The 18,949-nt window shown below is 35.7% G+C and overlaps 1 protein-coding gene across 1 annotated transcript in view; it reads left to right on the forward strand.

Annotated features, from left to right (window-relative positions):
• The window catches only part of LOC139117881 (short transient receptor potential channel 4-like), a 33,988-nt gene extending 21,378 nt beyond the window's left edge, over positions 1 to 12,610 (forward strand). The window contains exons 6-10 of the mRNA XM_070681115.1: positions 1,788 to 1,969; positions 7,979 to 8,194; positions 8,559 to 9,322; positions 11,012 to 11,255; positions 12,563 to 12,610. Coding sequence (XP_070537216.1) covers positions 1,788 to 1,969; positions 7,979 to 8,194; positions 8,559 to 9,322; positions 11,012 to 11,255; positions 12,563 to 12,610 — 1,454 coding nt within the window. The remainder of the gene's footprint in view (positions 1 to 1,787; positions 1,970 to 7,978; positions 8,195 to 8,558; positions 9,323 to 11,011; positions 11,256 to 12,562) is intronic.
• Positions 12,611 to 18,949: the final 6,339 nt, after the last annotated feature.

Consider the following 18,949-nt stretch of genomic DNA (forward strand, 5'->3'; position numbering starts at 1 on the left):
TGACTTTATGAGACCAATAGTGAGAGACCACATGCAATCAAGGTATTGTCATTTTTAATTCCATTTCTTTCATTTTCAAAAAGCGTTTGCGCTTTCCTCTTTCTGCCTGCAGTTCTTGTTTATGTTTTTCTTTTTTCTTCCTACAGTTCTTGTTCACACTTTTTTTCTTTCTGCCGTTTTTCTCTCTCTTGCTCGTGATCCTGTTTGCGCTTTCCTTTTCCGCGTTTAAATGTAATCGTTCAAATTCTGAACGCTGCACATGATTTGCCTGTTTTTATCCATACAACTACCATTTTCTGTTTGGTGCAAGAGACTTACCTCTTTTAATTCCCTTCACTTGAACCACCCACCGCGTCATAATCATCATTAGGCTCTCGCTTTATTTCCGGTGCATTTTTTACTTCTTGTTCCATACTGCGAAAATTTACGTCACTGTCACCGTCAGACATGTGATCAGTCATCCGATAGCACTCTCGCACACGGCTTTGTAGTAAATGATATATACTCACTGGTTTATACTATCTCCAATAGAATGTAATAGTATCAACGACCTGTTTCGTGGACTGCACTCAAACTAGCAGTGAATGAAAAAAATGATAACAGCTGATTTCTCAATCAAATGCGAGTATTCCCCAAGGCTTCTTTGACTTTGTGGTAGCCGAAAATTCAAAGATACACAATCGAACAATTACAGAAATTCAAAAGGAATGCAAATTTCCAGTTGTACGGTTGACAAAGATTCTTAATCAAGAGGTGTTCACTCAAGAAAAAAAGCTATCTTTGAATATTTGAGGCTTTGTTCGAACCAATGTTTAGAATACTTACAATATTCCTCTGCAGCAACAGGATGTATCTTCTCGTGCATACTGAAAGATTAATTAACACTGACACCAAAAGGATTGTGAAAATTTTCCGCTCACAGAAAACTTTTCAGACATTCAAGAGTAATATAAAGTCACTGAGTACTTAACTTTGCTTTAATCGTATAGCAGGCGTATTTTCTGAGAACACTGATCATTGACAATCCGGTCTCACCATTTCCCTGGCGAACTCCTTCATCTGTACTGGGTGTGTTTGTCATTCTTCATCTATTTTCGTCGTAAAATCATTAAGGCTGATTGTACTACATCAGAGGCAATGTATATGTTAGCTGTTGGTGGTAACCAAATTTTTTCCACCTGCTTATTATATCTGTCCATGATTTGGGCAATTGTATATCTGCCAAATCATGTACGTAAATACTTATAGGGGCGTTTACCATTATGGGCTCACCAGTCCTGCTTTCTCTCCAGATGCATGACTATATATTTTTAATAGATCGCGTTTGCAATACTTATATGGCAATTTGGAGGTTATGTCCCCGTGTATGTATAACACGATTGGAACTAATTTGGGATAATTGGATGGTGAAGTTATGTCTGTTTGATTTGCAAATGTAAGCTCATCTGCTTTTCTTTTTAAGTTACACAATTGCTTTTATGAGTAATTTGTAATATTGCAACAATCAGCTAAAAAGCACCTTACACTTCTGAGAAATTTGAAAAATATGGAAATCCAATTATCCAAAATTAGTTCCAATCGTGTTGTATGTATGTATGTATGTATGTATGTATGTATGTATGTATGTATGTATGTATGTATGTATGTATGTATGTATGTATGTATGTATGTATGTATGTATGTAGGTTTTACTTATTTATAATTTTCTTTTTCTTTCTTTCTTTCTTTATTTGTTTTCCTCTTTCTTTAATTCTTTATTTATCATTGACTTATTTTTGTGTAAACAGATAATGAAGAGAGAACGAAGGTCCAGCATTACTCTGCCTTGTCCAGTCCTGCATACATATCTTTGTCCTATTTAAGAGATAAGCGCAATGGGGAAAACAAGAAAAATTGTTTGGAAGTTGCATTTGAATTGGAACATAAATTGTCTATCATTGTCAACGAGGAATCTTCACCAACATTGAAGGTGCTGTAAATTATCTTCATCAAATTTAATTCATGATAATTTTTAGTTTCGTTACTGCAATATCATTATACATTCTTTATAAACATTTAAAAGATATGATTAGGTAAAAAGTTAAAACAATCGCAAGTATGAAGGTAACTCGTCGATATCGAAAGGAAGTTCCCGTGGGATACCCTAATGTAATTTAGGTTAGTGGACCGCCCTTGCAATGAAAGTCTCGCCACCTATCCCTCAGAATGGTTTACTTCCCATTTACCTCAATTCATGATACTTTTACGAATGTATTTTATTCAATGCATGGAAATTCACTATGGATGCATTGACTTTGAGTAATAATGTAACAAAGTTACAAATTACATTCACTCAAATAATTTTTGCTTTCTTTATTCAAAGTACACATCATCTCGCGATACAAATAACTGCTGACTCCAAATACTTTTACATTATTGCTCTTGCAAAATTACATTCATTGACCAGATTTTCATGCCTACCTAGGGTCTTTGTGACACATTGTAAAATGTCAACCGAGAAAAATATTTGCTGAAATAGGTCATACCACACGTGAGCGTAGCGATGTCTGTCTGTCTATCCGTGTGTGTGTGTGTGTGTGTGTGTGAGTTTTTGTGTCTGTCTGTCTGTCTGTTTACACGATAACTCAAAAACGCCTGAACGGATTCAAGTCAGATTCGGTAGACAGTTACGATACGCTAATGGCAGGAACTGATTTGATTTTTGTTAATGTGGCCTGCATATCAACGAAGTTGTGAAAATATCATTTTTTTCATACAATGGTTTCCTATGGAGACAGTAATGACAGTGTCAAGATATATCAAGAAATACTGCACAAAATTTCATTAAACTTTTCACAGATGACAATCTCAGCACAGTATGATGTTACTGTGAATGCCATGTCAAATATCTGCTCATTTTCTTATTTAATGAACTTTTGTCGAAATTCTTACACCAAATTTGATGATACCTGCTACAGATATTGATCTGATAGATATCTAATCGTACTGAGAAGTATTTGGCAGTGTCAAGTTAACAAATAGCTCAGTTTTGTAATTAGTCATATAACTCCGAAATAACTGCTTCAAATTTGATGAAATCTGCTGCAGAAACTGATCAGACAGATATCTGACTGTGTTGAGAAGCATTCAGTTGTGTGAAGTAAATTGAGGGTTCATTTGCATATTAAATGAACTTTGTAATTAATGATATAACCTTGAAGTTATTGCACCAAATTTGGTGCCATGTCCACAGTTAGCCGTCTCTACGACTAGACTGGAGCACTAGCCGCAACGTCATCCCATTCTCTTTTTTTGAATGGCTACTAAAGATTCAGCGACTCGAAATTTCGTGGACATGCACTCCATGTTTCCATGTTTGCATTCATTGCATCACCTTTTCTGAAAATTATCATGACAGCAGGGCATCGAACGCGACAAATTGGTCTGCGAAGGAAAAAGTTAGGTTCATGAATAGAACATGGGTAATTCAGATTTATTATCCGTCCTGCGATTCGGGCCAGTTCATGTGACAAATGTACATGTATCTATGCATATCCACAGCAAGACTTTAGAATAGCTGCCCGGGTCCAACTGATTTTGGGTTACTAAAGTAATATCATAGGTGATATACATGTGCCGTTCTTCAAATGACCATGTAAATGACCATATAAAAATTCAAATCAGGTAGAAAAAAGATGAAAATGATCACAAATCAAGAAATCAGGAACTACTCATTTGATCATTGTCATGCTTGGTTTTGAGGTACCACGCATGTTCAGCCGTATTGACTTGGTGCCAATATTGGCTGTGTTCTATTTTTAATGAATTTTTCCTCTATGTTGGTATTTTTTTCAAAAAATTTTCTTCTTTGAAACCAATGGTCCGATTCTGTTAAAGTTTGGTTACAGGTTCCGGGGGCTGACCAAAATAGGATTCATAGAAATTATTGTGAAATTTGCTTAATATTTTTAGTTCGGGGGCATTTTTTTCTTTTTTTCGTCAAAAATCTTCTTAGAAATCGTATATCCCATCACTTTCAATTGTATATGTCATTATGAGGTGAAGCATTTCATATCTACCGGTGAATAAGATTGGTTTGCATTAGGATTCTCTTAGTAGCCATTCTGTAGGAAATTGTGCCTTCTATTGGAAGTGAAAAACAAAACTTTAATTCAAATTGAAGAAAACTTGACTTGCTGTGCATCATCGACATGTACAAAATCATATGAGCACATTAGTATACGTAGTTGTAAGTATAGTGCCTTCTATCATCGTATGCTTTTCTTGATTCCTCATACTTTCTTATGAGTCAGCGACAACAAAGAAACAACAATGGCGGCGTCTTTCCCATCGATCGAACGCCAAGACAAGATACATGTAGTATCGCCGCAGAGACTTATAGAAATGACGTATTCAGAAATGTTTTGACCAAAAACTACAGGGAAACGTGTTATCTGAGAGAATTATAAATTCGCTTAGCATTTCTTTGCATTGATAGTTTTTTTTTTCGCAGCTGCGTCAGTGACGCATCAATAATGCTTGTAATTTCAATAAGTTAGGTGGGTTTGTCCTGCTTCATGACGCGTCAAATCAGCTTAGCGGGCACAATGGATGTCATGTAATATGTATACTAGTACTGAGTATTTCTGTAAAATGAGAGCACAGTGTCTTTGAACAATTTATAAAAATAATAATTAATATAAGTATTATATAGAAATAATAACGCGAATAATAATAGGTTCAATTTCCGTGAAAATTTCACCATAAGGGTATTTTTGGTCGAAAAGACCAAATATGATATCGATTTCACTGCCCCATGTTTCCATGGTAACCATTTTAGGGGTTGAAAATTTCAATTTTTCTAATATCCCATGAAAAGTTACTTTGATTGATATGAAATTATCAAGTGGGGGTGTTCGGGTTAGAGAACACAAAAACCAGACTTATTTTTAAATGTTTCAAGTTGCCATGGTAACTATTTTGTCATTGAAATAGAATTTTTCCCTAATTCCTATTAAAAATGTACTTGGACATAAATCCCGGTATTTTGGGAATAACCTCATTATTATACACTTTTTAAATCCAATTTTACCTCGAAAAAATCAACATTAAAGCTTTTTTGGGGATGCCCGTCCCGCACTGCACTGAGCGATCGTGAGCAAACTGAGAATGCGTTAAGAGCGTCCGCTAAGCGCACAGAACGAAATTTCAAACCCGCGCAGCGCAGTGTGTGAGAAATTTGTAGGTTGGCAGCATAATTTCACCCGAATTCACAGGCTTTTGATTCACCACTACCAACGTTGTGAAGTACCGCACCGAATGTTTAGAAGTATTCCCGCATAAACGTAATGGTGTTTTGAGGTCAAAGGTCAAATAGCGTCCAATAACACCAAAAAGTTGCTGTACTCCGTGTCAAAGTTATTGGACTCTGCGTCCTCTGATACCGAAATTTACTGTACAAAGAAAAACGCCATAGATTGCAGGCGCAGGTGAATAATAATAAAGATAATGTATATTGGGGCCATTCTGGTCAAAATTATGTTTTCCGTTAATTTTAGAGTGTTAGAATTAATTTTATATAGACCAGAAATAATTTTTCAAGCAGTTTTAATTTTGTTTCATGCAGTCATCTCAAATAAGTGTTATATAGTATATTACTAACTTTTTATGTATTCACTGAATTAAGTTTATGCCTTCAAATTAATTTTATGTGATAAAATTAATTCTACTAGTATCTCAAATTAATTTTATGAACCCTATTCCCCTTAACACCCGTGTACCATTATTTATCACAAGCAGTAACAGTAGCGCACAGTTTTTTTTATTTAACACATGATTCACTGGTACTTATTTATTTTATGGATTTACAATTAATGATTTTTTTCCCTCATTCCAGGAAGAATAATGAAGACAAATTATTTCTGATTGTTTAACTATAGTAAAATTATGACCATGTAGTGGTGCATTATTTTAGTGTGACCTGGCGTGACCCCATAAATTCTATGATTAGCTAGATCCCTAAAGTTCCATGGTAGCAACAGCTAAATTTGCACACGGTGCCTGTATACCTTTAAACACTTTATTAAATCCAGCAGGCCAAGACAAGGGGGAAATATTAAAAGATAAATGTTTCACATTTAATACTGCCCTACTTGTATAGGGCTCTCACTTGTGCGAACGTCGTAGGAAACACTTATTGCAACAATTTACCGTAAATATAAAAAAAAATCGGCTGTCAATTAAACTGCGGTTGCTAACCAACAGGAGGTAAACAGTGAGACCAAACGTGCCCAGAAATACGAACGCAATAGACTAATCGTTTTGGCGTGTGCCAACTCACAATTATAGAAAACCGCAAAGACTAGTCGTTTTGGCGTGTGCCGGCTAATCGGCTAACAAAAAACAGGAAACCACAAAACCACAAAAAGTGATAAAGAAATGTAAATAGCTATGGAATAGTTTCTATAAAAATCTCTACACATGTATATCAACCTGGGGAATAAGATTTTGACCTGTAGCACAATATGCTCAATGGAATAGCCAGTATTATTGTAAAAGGCGATAGTCATATCAAACTATTGACATGCGACAAAAATAATTAATCTTTCCACCTTTCAGCTTGGTGAAAAACGCATTTATTGATTCGCCAAAGGCCTGTGGATTCGCTTATTTTTGCACAAGTGCTGTGTACATGGACATAGGAAAAAGTTCGACTCACCCTCTGGATTGTTGAGAATATAACTGACTGTTTCAGTGTATCCGCCATGATGAGAGTTCGCGAATCCAAAACTGTTAGCATTCCAAAGTCTGTCACCCTGTTTTTTTCAAAGTGTGGAGAAGGGTGGCATTTCCATCTGAATGATTGAACGATGTGAAACACAAAATTCCATCGCATATTATCCTGCAATATCATATGTACAGTAGAAATACGCTGCCTTTACGTAAGCTTATAAGCTTTATACTCCACAAAATGGCCACAGGCGGCGTGAACTTTCTGAAAGGATTTCCTAAACGTCCTACTTGGTACCTTAGACACTCACATGTGATATCCTGAAAAGTGTTCTCTGCAGTAATTCCAGTTTCTGTCAACATTCAACTGTTCAACGACACGATAGCACGAGCATAACTGACACGCGCACATAGACTCAATTGCGCATGCTCTCTGAAGGGCGTGCGCGTGAATTGCGCGTGTTCCAACAGTAAAGAACGCAAATCGCAGGTCTCTGCCAGACTACCGTCACTGGCAGGGCGAAACATGCGAGATGTAAAAAAATGTTTATTCTTCAATGCCAATATGACGCTTAAGAGGTTCGGTGGTCGCCAAAAAGAAATTTCGGAGAGAGAGAGAGAGAGAGAGAGAGAGAGAGAGAGAGAGAGAGAGAGAGATTGTTAATTTATGTTGGAAATCTTTTTCATAGTCGTGAGTTTTGATGGAAGAAAACTAAAAACAAAATTAAATTGAACTGATTGAACGTGTATCCATAAAGTTCGCACAAAAGTAAAAAGTCTAGGCCTGCTGGTATCGCTTAAACTGCTTAATGTCACTTTTCCGACAAGCATTACCTCTTGGGTTAATGATATCCCCTCTCTCCGAACAGTATGATGCATAATTCTGCGCTGCACGTACAACAATTGGAAGTCACCCCATTGACAAAATTAAAATAAACAACACATCTTTTTCAGAATTCCAACACAGCTTCAATGAACTATTATTAGATTTCTATATATACTTATAGCCCCTAAACTTGTAATAATAATAATAATAATAATAATAATAATAATAATAATAATAATAATAATAATAATAATAATAATTATTATTATTATTATTATTATTATTATTATTATTATTATTATTATTATTATTATTATTATTATTATTGTTGTTGTTGTTGTTGTTGTTGTTGTTGTTGTTGCTGTTGTTGCTGTTGTTGTTGTTGTTGTTGTTGTTGTTGTTCTCGTTGGTTTCACTAATGATAAGGTAATTGCTTACAAACAGGAAGAGTATCAAAAACTTCAACAGCAATTGCAAGCATTCACGCTCGAACTACTGAACTGCTGTCGTGATGAAAAAGAAATACCATTACTGCTGCGAGGCCACAATAACACTGAGGAAAAGCAGAAGTGTAGATTGGATTTTTTATCGAATTTTACTTACGACTACAATTCAGAGTTGACTGTTGCAAAATTGGCCATTGGAACAAAACAGAAAGAGGTACGTGCCTTGTCAAACTATGCTTACAATAATATCTGACATAGTGATGCATTAGGAACCGATGATTTCCACACTTGAAAATCGGGAATCACACGATGGTATATGTTGACCGATCTATCTAGTCAATTGTAAATAATAGTTACATTGCTATGTAGATAATTCTAACATTACTCTCGAAACGTTTATGAACAAAGCAATTTGCCCCAATAACTAGGACAAAAGGGGTTTGCGTAAAGTGTTATATATATTCTAAGAATGCAATGCACGTGTAAGATTTAATCCATTTCAACCCAATGGTGCTAACCTATTCATACCTTAAGCGATGTAAAATGTTGTCTCAATAACGATAAATGTTTTCTTACAGTTCATTACACACAACAAATGTCAGGCCTTTCTCAACGATGAATGGTTAAGTGGGCAACCAGCGTGGACGAATAGGAAGAGGAGAAGATGGGCATTCCTTTATGCAATGTTTTCATTTTTTGCTTATGGCATTTTACCCATAATTATCCCAATTCACCTGTTTCTTTCTGTAAAAAACACCACCAAGAAATGTCTGTACCACAGTCCTATATCGTCCTATTTGAGTTACTATTTCACCTATTTCTTTTTTCTTGCTTTCATGTTCATCTATGAGATAGAGGTGGATGTGACTGTGGAGGGTTCTGCTGCTACTCTGATTTCAGATTACAATTACTTGCCAATACTTTGCATGTCGATAATCTTCTTTGCTACTCTGTCTATGATAGAATTGAGTCAGATGCTATCTCAAGGCTGGACTCGTTATTCCCAGAATCACTGGAATAAGTTAGATCTATATATTCTTCTGTCATTTTTCCTAAGTACAATTTTCGTATACCCTGTGATAACAGGACAGCAATACGATTTTCCGCATGTATCTGTTTTGTTTAGTAAACTCACAACCATCACTTTCGTATTAGCAATACTACGTTTTGCTGAGCCGCTTTACCTTACCCGCTATTTAGGCCCTATGTTGATTGTGGTTGCAAAAGTGGTAAACAGCGTTATTCGGTTTCTTTTGATTTTTTGGCTCGTTGTTGTTGCATATGCCCTTGCACTCTACCATTTGTACGCAGACGTTGGTACATCACATGAGGGATTATCAGAGTAAGTATGACCTTCTTGACCCAAAACTTCCTTCCAATACAATTGTCCATCGTGCATCTCTTAATAAAAAACATCTATCACTTGAAGGATTGAGCCAAACGCATTTGAATGAAGTTGCAGGAACTACAATATTCAAGCAAGGTGATAATTTTATTTTTACAGGACATCTACAGCTATTCATATGAAACTTTATGAATTTCCTACAAACAGTTAGTTGACAATTCAACCATTCCTTGAACGCATGATACGTTAACAATTTTACCCAAAAGCACACAGTTCACGCTCACCTTCCTCAAAATTACCAAAAATATTATTTGCGTCTTAATGGTCCATTGGCGGTTGATTTCTCTTTTGATTATGTAATCTTTCATGACTATGGCGCACCACGATGATGTACTTCATAAAAAATTATAAATCCTTTTCATATTTTAAAGTAAGTAATATAAGAGACCGATGGTCGTAATTACATTGCCTCTTTTCAGAATACAACTTGTCAACCGTATTCGATCGATAAGTTGCCATCTTGTCCTATGCATCGCATCTTTTAGAGAACGGGCATAATTAACCGCACGGGGCGAAACGGAGCATAAGGGCACAAAATCAACACTAAGTGTTCAAGGGGCTTTTAAAATTCAAGAGTACCATGAGGGGGCCCTTACTCAATATGAGTCTGATAAATCACTCTTAACGGGCCTGAAAAATCCATTTCATAAACCAGTTTTCCGAGGTATTCTAACGAAACAGGTGTGTGTCTATGACTGATCATCATAAACAGTTTGTGTTTGTGAACACTTTGATGCCGACCGTCAAAGAGTTGATATCAGAATGACAGCAACAGTTGACCATCAAGGAAGACTTAAAAGGCAGACAGTGGGCAGGGAAAAAGAAGTTCAGGCAAATTAATCAATTTAACCATTGATCCTCGAGAAAGTTTATCGACGATGATTTAACAGATATAGTTAGGTTTATATTGAATGGTTTACATGCTTACTAGTAGTTTGCCAGGTATACTCATATATACGATACATTGCTATCTTTTGATGAAATTTAACATCATATTTGTTGAATACCTAAGCACTTCTAGTCACCTAATTCTATGGAATTAAACTTACGTCAATTATCAAACGTATACGTATACAAATGCACTATTAAGGGAGACAAACTGTTCATAGTCTGTGCCATAGTCTACAATGTAAATTGAAAATGACACTTCAAGTTAAAATTCCAAACTCTAATTTTTGTATGTAAATGCCCTTCTAATCACCATCAGCTTGTGAAGTATTCTAATTCATACCTTGAGCCATGGACAACCATGTATAGTGAAATAGCGCGTTCTTTTACACAAATACATTGCTAAGCAACATATTTTAGTTAAGCTTACATTCATATCAATTGCCAAACATACATAGATGCACATATATATCTAGTTTTGAACGGGGAAAAGGTTGTTCATAGTTTGCGTCCAAGGCTCATTTTATATCAGAGTATATAGTCTTATTAGATTCTGAAAATTAAGTCTAATGTTGAGGGAAAGGGGACTGCAAAGTAAAATAATTAGGCCTAATGGAATCTTTCCTCTTCTACCCCTTGCTGTTAACTGTGCCCGTTTCCTTATATTACTCAACAGAAAATGGAAATGCCAAATCAACATGTTGAATCGTAATCCCTCATACTCTTTCTCCCATAAAGGCTTTTGACATCAATATGGGTATTATTAATAACCATATTCGGTGGAGACGGTTCTGAACTCCTGTACACGGATGACTGGATGTCGATGAATGTGACTGGTATCCAAAGCAGCTACACAAGCTTTACTTCACCCTATTACAGTTTTGTTGCCTATGTTTTGTACTCGTTGTTCGGGATCTTAGTGCTCATTATATTGCTGAACCTATGCATTGCAATGATGTCATACGATTACGAAAAAGTTCGGGTACGTTATCAGAACAATTTCCATTAGCTCATGTATTCTATCACGTGAGCTCCTGTAGCTGTCGCACCGATGTCTGTGTGCCTCTCTGTGTGGCTGTCTGTTGCCATGATTGATTGTTGATTATAAAAGCGTACATGAAGATTCAAATTCGTGGCTGTGATGTCATAGAAAAGTGTAAATTTACTGACCACTGCAACATATACTGAAAGACGGTATCATTTTCAGGTCATACATGGTTGATTCAGCTAATTGGCAACAAAGTCCACTTTTCGCCTCAACCTTGCTTTAGAGTTTTAGGTTTTCCTTTAAAGGTGGAGCCTCCCTTTAAAAGGGCGCGAAGCTAAGGCGGCGTTCATTGTGTAAGTGGACACCAAACAGGCACACGCAGGCACACGCTCCAGAAAATGCCACTTTTAGCTTTTTCCGGCCGCAAAAACGCAGACAGACTGCCAAACGGTCAGCGCAAAGCTGCTGCCGATCGAACTCTGTGGTTATATTCAAATTCTAACGTGACTGGAAGACGATTTTTCAGAAAATTCGAGCGTTGGTGGTCGAAAATCAAAGACCTTTGACGATTTGAACCGACCGTCAATCAAACGATTGTATAGACTCTGTTTGCAGGATTAGCAAAAGTGACAAAAGGTTGAGATCAGTTTAAGTAATTAATGTTGTAGAAATCAAAACATCGTACTGGCCAAGCGTTTGACTGGGAGGAGAACTCCACTAATGCGAGAACCTGGGATTGAAAATGGCGGCTTTAAGTGGCTTTTGTTTCTCAAGATAATCAGTTTGAAAAGTATAGTTACTGGTTCTCTTTCAGTATTTTGACAATTTTAGATAATTAGCATAAAACAAAATCGCCGCAGAGGAAGCAATACAAATAATCCTACTATGCAACTATGTAGGTTATACTATATTCTGTATTTCTTAAAAAGAGTATTTACAGTGAAATAGGTGGGATTTTAATTTTTCAAATATTAAAGATAATATCTCGCGCATATAGTTCTCCAGCATAACACGTTTTGGATTAGAATTGCTGGTTATCGGCACACATACCAACATATCTTTGCTCAGTAATCGACAAGGTGCTGGATCTTTCAATAGCTGCGCGCAAGATATCTAAATTTACTTCATTCTGTTCGATACTTATATTTTCACGGAAATTAACTACATTTCACAAATGAAAGAACATGTGGGAGGCGTCAGTAGATCTGACCTCGATTTATAGGATAAAGCCTTGCACAGTTTCACAATGAAGGTAGTTTTCATGCTTGTACACACAAGTTTTCCTTTTCGTAATTTGGCAGGACAAGATGGAATTAGAATGGAAATTTATCGGTCAAAAGTATGGATAGAGTACATCAATCCAAAACCTGTGAATGTGAATTGTTGTCCCTGGCGGTAGACATCGTTATGAATACGACGATTCGCTTAGCTGGTCGGAAAGCCGGTGTAAAAGTAAGTTGAAAATTATTTTCAATATTGTTAACTTGTAAAATAAGGATCTTCTAAATCAGTCACTGCCAATATTACTTTGTATTGTTATTTTGCTTGCTGTTATGCATTATTTTGTCATCAACCGTGATAGCGAAACATTTGCTTTACACAGGCACATCCTTCCATGGCACGCATTCAATGACGCCATACCTGGGTTCATTTTGAAAATACGTCAAAGAAACTGAATGTACAAAAATTTCTTACAAAAAGTTCTTCCTTTTATAGTTCTAAGTAGTAATTTATTAGACCAGTTCCCGTTTCTCCATCTTCAAAACAGTTCTAAAAATACTAAATACAACACAAATTAAGTGTGTAATTCTTATGCCTATGTCTTTCATCTGCAGAACGGAACACAGACTACTAACAGACTACTAAGGGAACACAGTCTACTAACAAGTTTGAACTTGAAGTGTGTCGCGATTTAGATAAATCATAAGAATTTTGACTATCCTAACTCAGTGATCTGTTATGGGAAATTTTAAACGGTAGATATTTTTACCTAACAGTAGAACTTCACAAAACAATATGCAACAATTTCCTGTGAATTTATCCCAACGCTCTAGCATTGTGTTTTAGCTCTTTCAAAGAAAAACGAAAGCCAAATTATGTTTTTTAACAGATAAGTTAAACTTACAGTTGTAAATGAGCCTGATTTATCTGAAGCTTGTTGCATGATGATAGTGATGAGAGATTTTTCTATAAACAGGTACAAAACGGCAAATCCATACAAGAAGAACAACCGTCTGATAGCGGACAGGTCGGTGTTAATATCTGTGAAGGTAGAAATCATGATTCTAAAACAGATATTGCACAAAATGAAGATGCGCAAGGAAATGGAGATCGGAAGGACATAGGCAATACAGTAAAGGTAAAATAAAGTGAATGAGCCAAATATCTCTCTTCGCAATTAATGTTAATTGCCAACTTTACTCCCATTCCCGTACCACGTCTATGAAGTCAATAGTGCTTATGAAGGGTAATAGTTTCCTGATACTTCAATGTTTCATAATAAATATTGACGGTCCTGAAGAGTTTGTTTTTCCATAGCAAATGCAACATTCTTCCTTTGAATTGTCTGTCCGTCGGCATTTTGTCCGTATCAGATTTTGTCAACAGCTACCCAGCCAGTGCACAGAGTTATGCGACTTGGCTGCTACATGGAATAATTAGATATTGTATCATTCAGGTATGATATTTGAGCTGAAAAGTAAATCAAAACTCAATTGATATATTTTCTCTTTATGTCATACGCAGACTGAAGATTTAAGCTTTCATGAGGTACGTACTGAGAACAAGCAACGGTCTCAGATTGACGGTTATTTTAAAAATGAATAAGTAGTTGATGCATAGTCTTTGAAAGTGAATACCAGTTTAAATTGAAGTAAGTTTCAAAAAAATTTCGATAAATATGAACGTATGTTAAGATCATTGATGATGCAATCTACTTATAGACCAAATTAATTTTTGCTCGACCTATGACATTGTGTGTCAATCTGTGTCATGATCCCACATAAGCAAACTGTGTGGCTTGAATTTGCTGAACATTTTATAATTTGCTGGCCTCTACTTTGATATGATTCGTAATGACCGTGTCACCACGAGTCGAAGACGAGTGATGACACTGTCCAGTAGAACATGTTGTCTGAGTCACACCGGTGACTCGAACAGAGAATCCCATAATTGTGATTCCAAAGTCAACAGACAAACAAACAAAACAATGTAAAAGAGGAAAATGGCGTTAAATAATTATTCATTGACATTTATTTTACTAAATTTCATCCATTATTTCCTTAAATGAGCCTAATGGTTACTAACTGCGTTTGTCAAACTAATTCTTTGCACAGTCTACGTGATATCAAATTTTTTGCTTGGAAACCTTATGTGAGAATATGAAATTGTCCTTAGTCGATACGAGATTATGCAATAACAATAATTAATAATAATAATAATAATAATAATAATAATAATTATAATATGCTTTTGTAGATACGTTATGTCACTGAAGTAAACACAACGGAAAATTACTGCTAGAGGTTATTCTATCACAAGAAAAAACTGTTCCTTTCGAGAACGTATAACATGTGTCACTAATATCGTTACAACAAAGCATTATAATGGTTTCTTACTGATTCACGTTTTCAGCTTTTAGAAGTCTTGTTAAAGAGATACACTGACAAACATGCAAGGCGGCTTACTGCTGAGAAAACCTGAAAGTAAGAAGCAAGGGTAATACGGACCAAGATTTGAAGACATCACAAGACAATAGAAACTTTAAAACACGCGAATAAACCTCAATGAAATGAATGGAAAGCATATCACTGACAATTTTGAATTATGAGCATAACATCAAGTACATGTTTAAGTGCAGAACCGACTTATCGACCGGGCTCCTTCTGTTTGACAGAAGCAGACTCCAATGGTATTCGCGTGTATCATCATGCGCAAAATTGACCAAATTTCCCTTAAACGGCTAAAGCTCATCAGATCCACTTATGGCCTAAGGTTTGAAAAAGGTTACAAGTTGTTGATTCATCGTCACAGTTATTTATGTGTGCGATTTTTGTCGTTAACTTCACGTCACAGTATCTTTATTTCCTTACTTGTTACTATTCTGTCAGAGTCTGATATCATTTTGATTAAGTACTTATTCGTTTTACATAGCCTACGTTTAATGAGGTTGTTTTTTTCTTTGATTGAAGTTAAACTCGTTTGTAAGAAATGAGCAGACGAGGGGGGACTAGATACTGTTTATAGTTTCTGAAGTTTCCCAGAGAAAACTATTGTGAGTACATTGTTAACGTGTTATGACATCTATTCACACTGCAATTATATTCACATTAATTTTATTTTATACTGCAATTTTATTCACACAAACAAAAATGTAATTTGTTGCTTAAATTATGCTCGTTCAATCCTTGTCTAACCCTGTGTTACTGTCCGAAATGTTCTCTTAGTCAACCTTCTGCAAAGAAACAAAGGCGTTCCTCAGATGATAATCAGTGATAGCCATTATTGAAAAAGGTTTTACACCATATAAACAATAAAAGTATAAGGATAATCATGATACTAATTATCAACATTATACACTACGAGTTATTTTTGTATACTAATTGCCTGCCTAGTTTCTAGGACTAAAATTTAGTGTTTGTGATTATATAAATTACTGTTTCATAGACTATAATCAACTGTAAGAGATCACTACATTCATCGTATATCGAATGTTGCGCACTCCGTAGGATTCAATGGTAACACCTCGATGACATCGCTTGCCCTTAAGTCATCACTTGACTATAAGAGAACAGGATCTACTTTCAGCTTGATAACTTTGGGATTAAAAAAATAATCAAATTACATGTTTCACATAGAAAATCCCATTTTTTCAAAATTTATGCATGAAAAATTGATAAAACGCACAACATTAATTTAAGTATATCAATGTCCCATTCGACGATGAAAATCGTTCTATTTTAACGAATTTATGTCTAACAAGAAAATACAGCAGATGATTGTCATTTGCAAATAATCCAAAATATTTGGAGATAAAACTAGGTAACAGAGGCATGTAATAAAAAATAGCCCAAACAAGTGACTATGTACCCTCGAGGCAGGAGACAATTTGCCCTCCTGACGTCACAAGTCCCTTGTTACGGCCATAATATATTGTTACATGACGTTTATTGCATATTTAGAGTTTCCTGAGTCACTAAAGCTGAGCAATTTTTCAAACGATTAATTGTTCGATTGGCGATATTATCGATCGTTACAATATTATGAGATTATCTTCACATTATATTTGTGTATCAGTCTGAGTTTTTCACATTTTAATGACATTTATCACCACCAGCTTTTATGTATGTATTCTTTAAAATATACCATATTGACATTCTCTATTATATAATAAGCTGTGTACAACAATGTAAACTGCACTTTCATTTAAGACTTTGCTTGCAGGTTAACTAAAGTTGTCCTTACTAAAAACTGTTGTGTATTTAATATTTGTAATAAAGCGAAAGCGGCTTCACATAACGTCCTTCTTTTCTTAGGTGTGGTTCAAAGTGTGTTGTGTCTATATAGTGGTTCTATACAGTGGTTTGGCTGTTAGTGTAAATAAGCCATGGCGAGACGTGGACGTAGTCGAGCGTGTCTGAGACAACAGTGACTCTTTGATCCCTCGTTTCAAAATCAGTGAGCGGTTTCTTCCTCAGTCGCTTATATAAGAGATATAAATAGATATGTCTTTCTTATTTTAAATTGTGTTGTTGATCTCTTGTTCTTCTGGCAGGCAAGCTAGAATGCTTATATTTGGATCGTTTTGTGTTTGTTTATTGCCTTGTTCCTAATGCAGTGAACTTCAGCATTTATCAATTTTTCGTTGATGTTTGGATTTCTTTTGTATGCGATGATCGGTTTTGGTGGAATTAATTCCTGAATGTTTCGTCCTTTCTATCTGTTCCCAGTTTTCACACAGTGCTTGTTTTATAACTTGTGTTTTTATATATGTATTTTATTAAGAACACCAGTGTGTTCTTTGCTGGTGTTCTAGTTGCGATCTTCCTGTACCAAATTTTGTTTCCGATATGATTTTAGATATTTTCTGTTGTTTATAGCCACGTTCGATTAATCTTGCTTTAAGTGTATTTACTCTATGGATAAAGTCATTTTCATTGTGGCAAGTTCTGATGTATCTTAGTGTTTCGCTTTGATCAGGCCTTTAAAGGTATGTTTCGGATGGCATGATCTTCTATGTAGGAACTGAAATGTGTCGGTGGCATTCGTGTGGTCTTATTTTCTGTATTTTTCCGCTGGTGCACCCTTTACCTTTATACCACTAGGTCAAGGTATGTTATTTCATGTGTCCAGCTTCCAAACGAAAATTTGAAAGTAGGGTGCGTTTGGTTAATTCTTTATAGGAATTCGTTCAGTTCGTGTTTTGTTCCAATAAATATCACTAAATTGTCGTTTCTGAATCTAAGTGAGAGTAATATTTTCGATGTGTGTTGACGTATAATATTCATTTCCGTTCATGGAATGTAATGTCGGCAATTTCTGATGAGGTGGGAGATCCCATGCTGTAACCACAAATATGTCTATAGAATTCGTTGTTGAATTCGAACGTGTTGTTTTTTAGAATAAGTGTTAGCATGGCTAACACGACTTGTGGTAGGAAATGGTCGACGAATTCGCATGTGGGGAATGTTGGGCTTGAGCATCCACTTGTGATAGGGAGACCTGCAAACCGTTAAGGTAACATTGTACACTACAAATCACGGTACTTCTATGCTTTGTTCCAACCACTGTCGGATTGTTCGTCACAAGTATGTGCGAGAAAAGATTCATGAAATTTTAAACGACAAAGGTTAAAGTTGTGTTTCTCGTCACTGATATTATCATAGAAATTGTGACGTTCACAAAACGCGATCGGAACTAATTTGGGAGAATTGGATCTTATAATAGTTAGAATTTATCAAAATCCTTAGGTGCCTTGTAGCTTAAAGTTGCAATATTACAAATTATCCATAAAAATAAGTGTATTACAAAAAAGGAGATGACCTTATATTTGCTGATTTAAACCGACATTAATACGCTATCCAATTATCCCAAATTAGTTCCAATCGTGTTACAAACAAACCTTGCATCTCTGGTAATAACAAGTTTGAGGTACAATAGGCCTTTGCGAATGCTTTCGATAATAATAAACTTTCTACCTTATTGTATTGTCATCTTCCGTACGAGAATTCTTTTTAAGGTTTATCTCATATTCTATACTTTCAAGTCAATTAGAAGAATAAAACTGAACTTGACGGCGAATTTACCTGCACTCGTGTCTTGTTCAATACGTTACGTTTGAACAAATGGCGAAGTCAGCGATTTTCTTGAAAATAAAATTTATTACAAAAACACTGAAACTAAGTCAAGGGATAAAGTACAAACTGTTAAAGTTTACAGGCTACTTATCTCAGCTGGGACGGCACAAAACTCCAGATTTGAGTCAGACACTGAGATAGACTGATGAGTGAGCAGTCCTTGGCTTGCTGGACTTAGGTTGGTCCGTGCAAAGTCTACAGTATAAATCCAGCGTTTGGGTGTGAAGGTCTTGAAAAGTCTTGAAATCAAAACTTCTTGAGATTGATACTAAAGTCTTGAAGTAACATGTCAGTGACACGATCCCAAATGTCTGACAAAAAAACTGTGCCGTC

The sequence above is a fragment of the Ptychodera flava genome, chromosome 18, assembly GCF_041260155.1.
Source record: "Ptychodera flava strain L36383 chromosome 18, AS_Pfla_20210202, whole genome shotgun sequence".
Lineage (NCBI taxonomy): Eukaryota > Metazoa > Hemichordata > Enteropneusta > Ptychoderidae > Ptychodera > Ptychodera flava.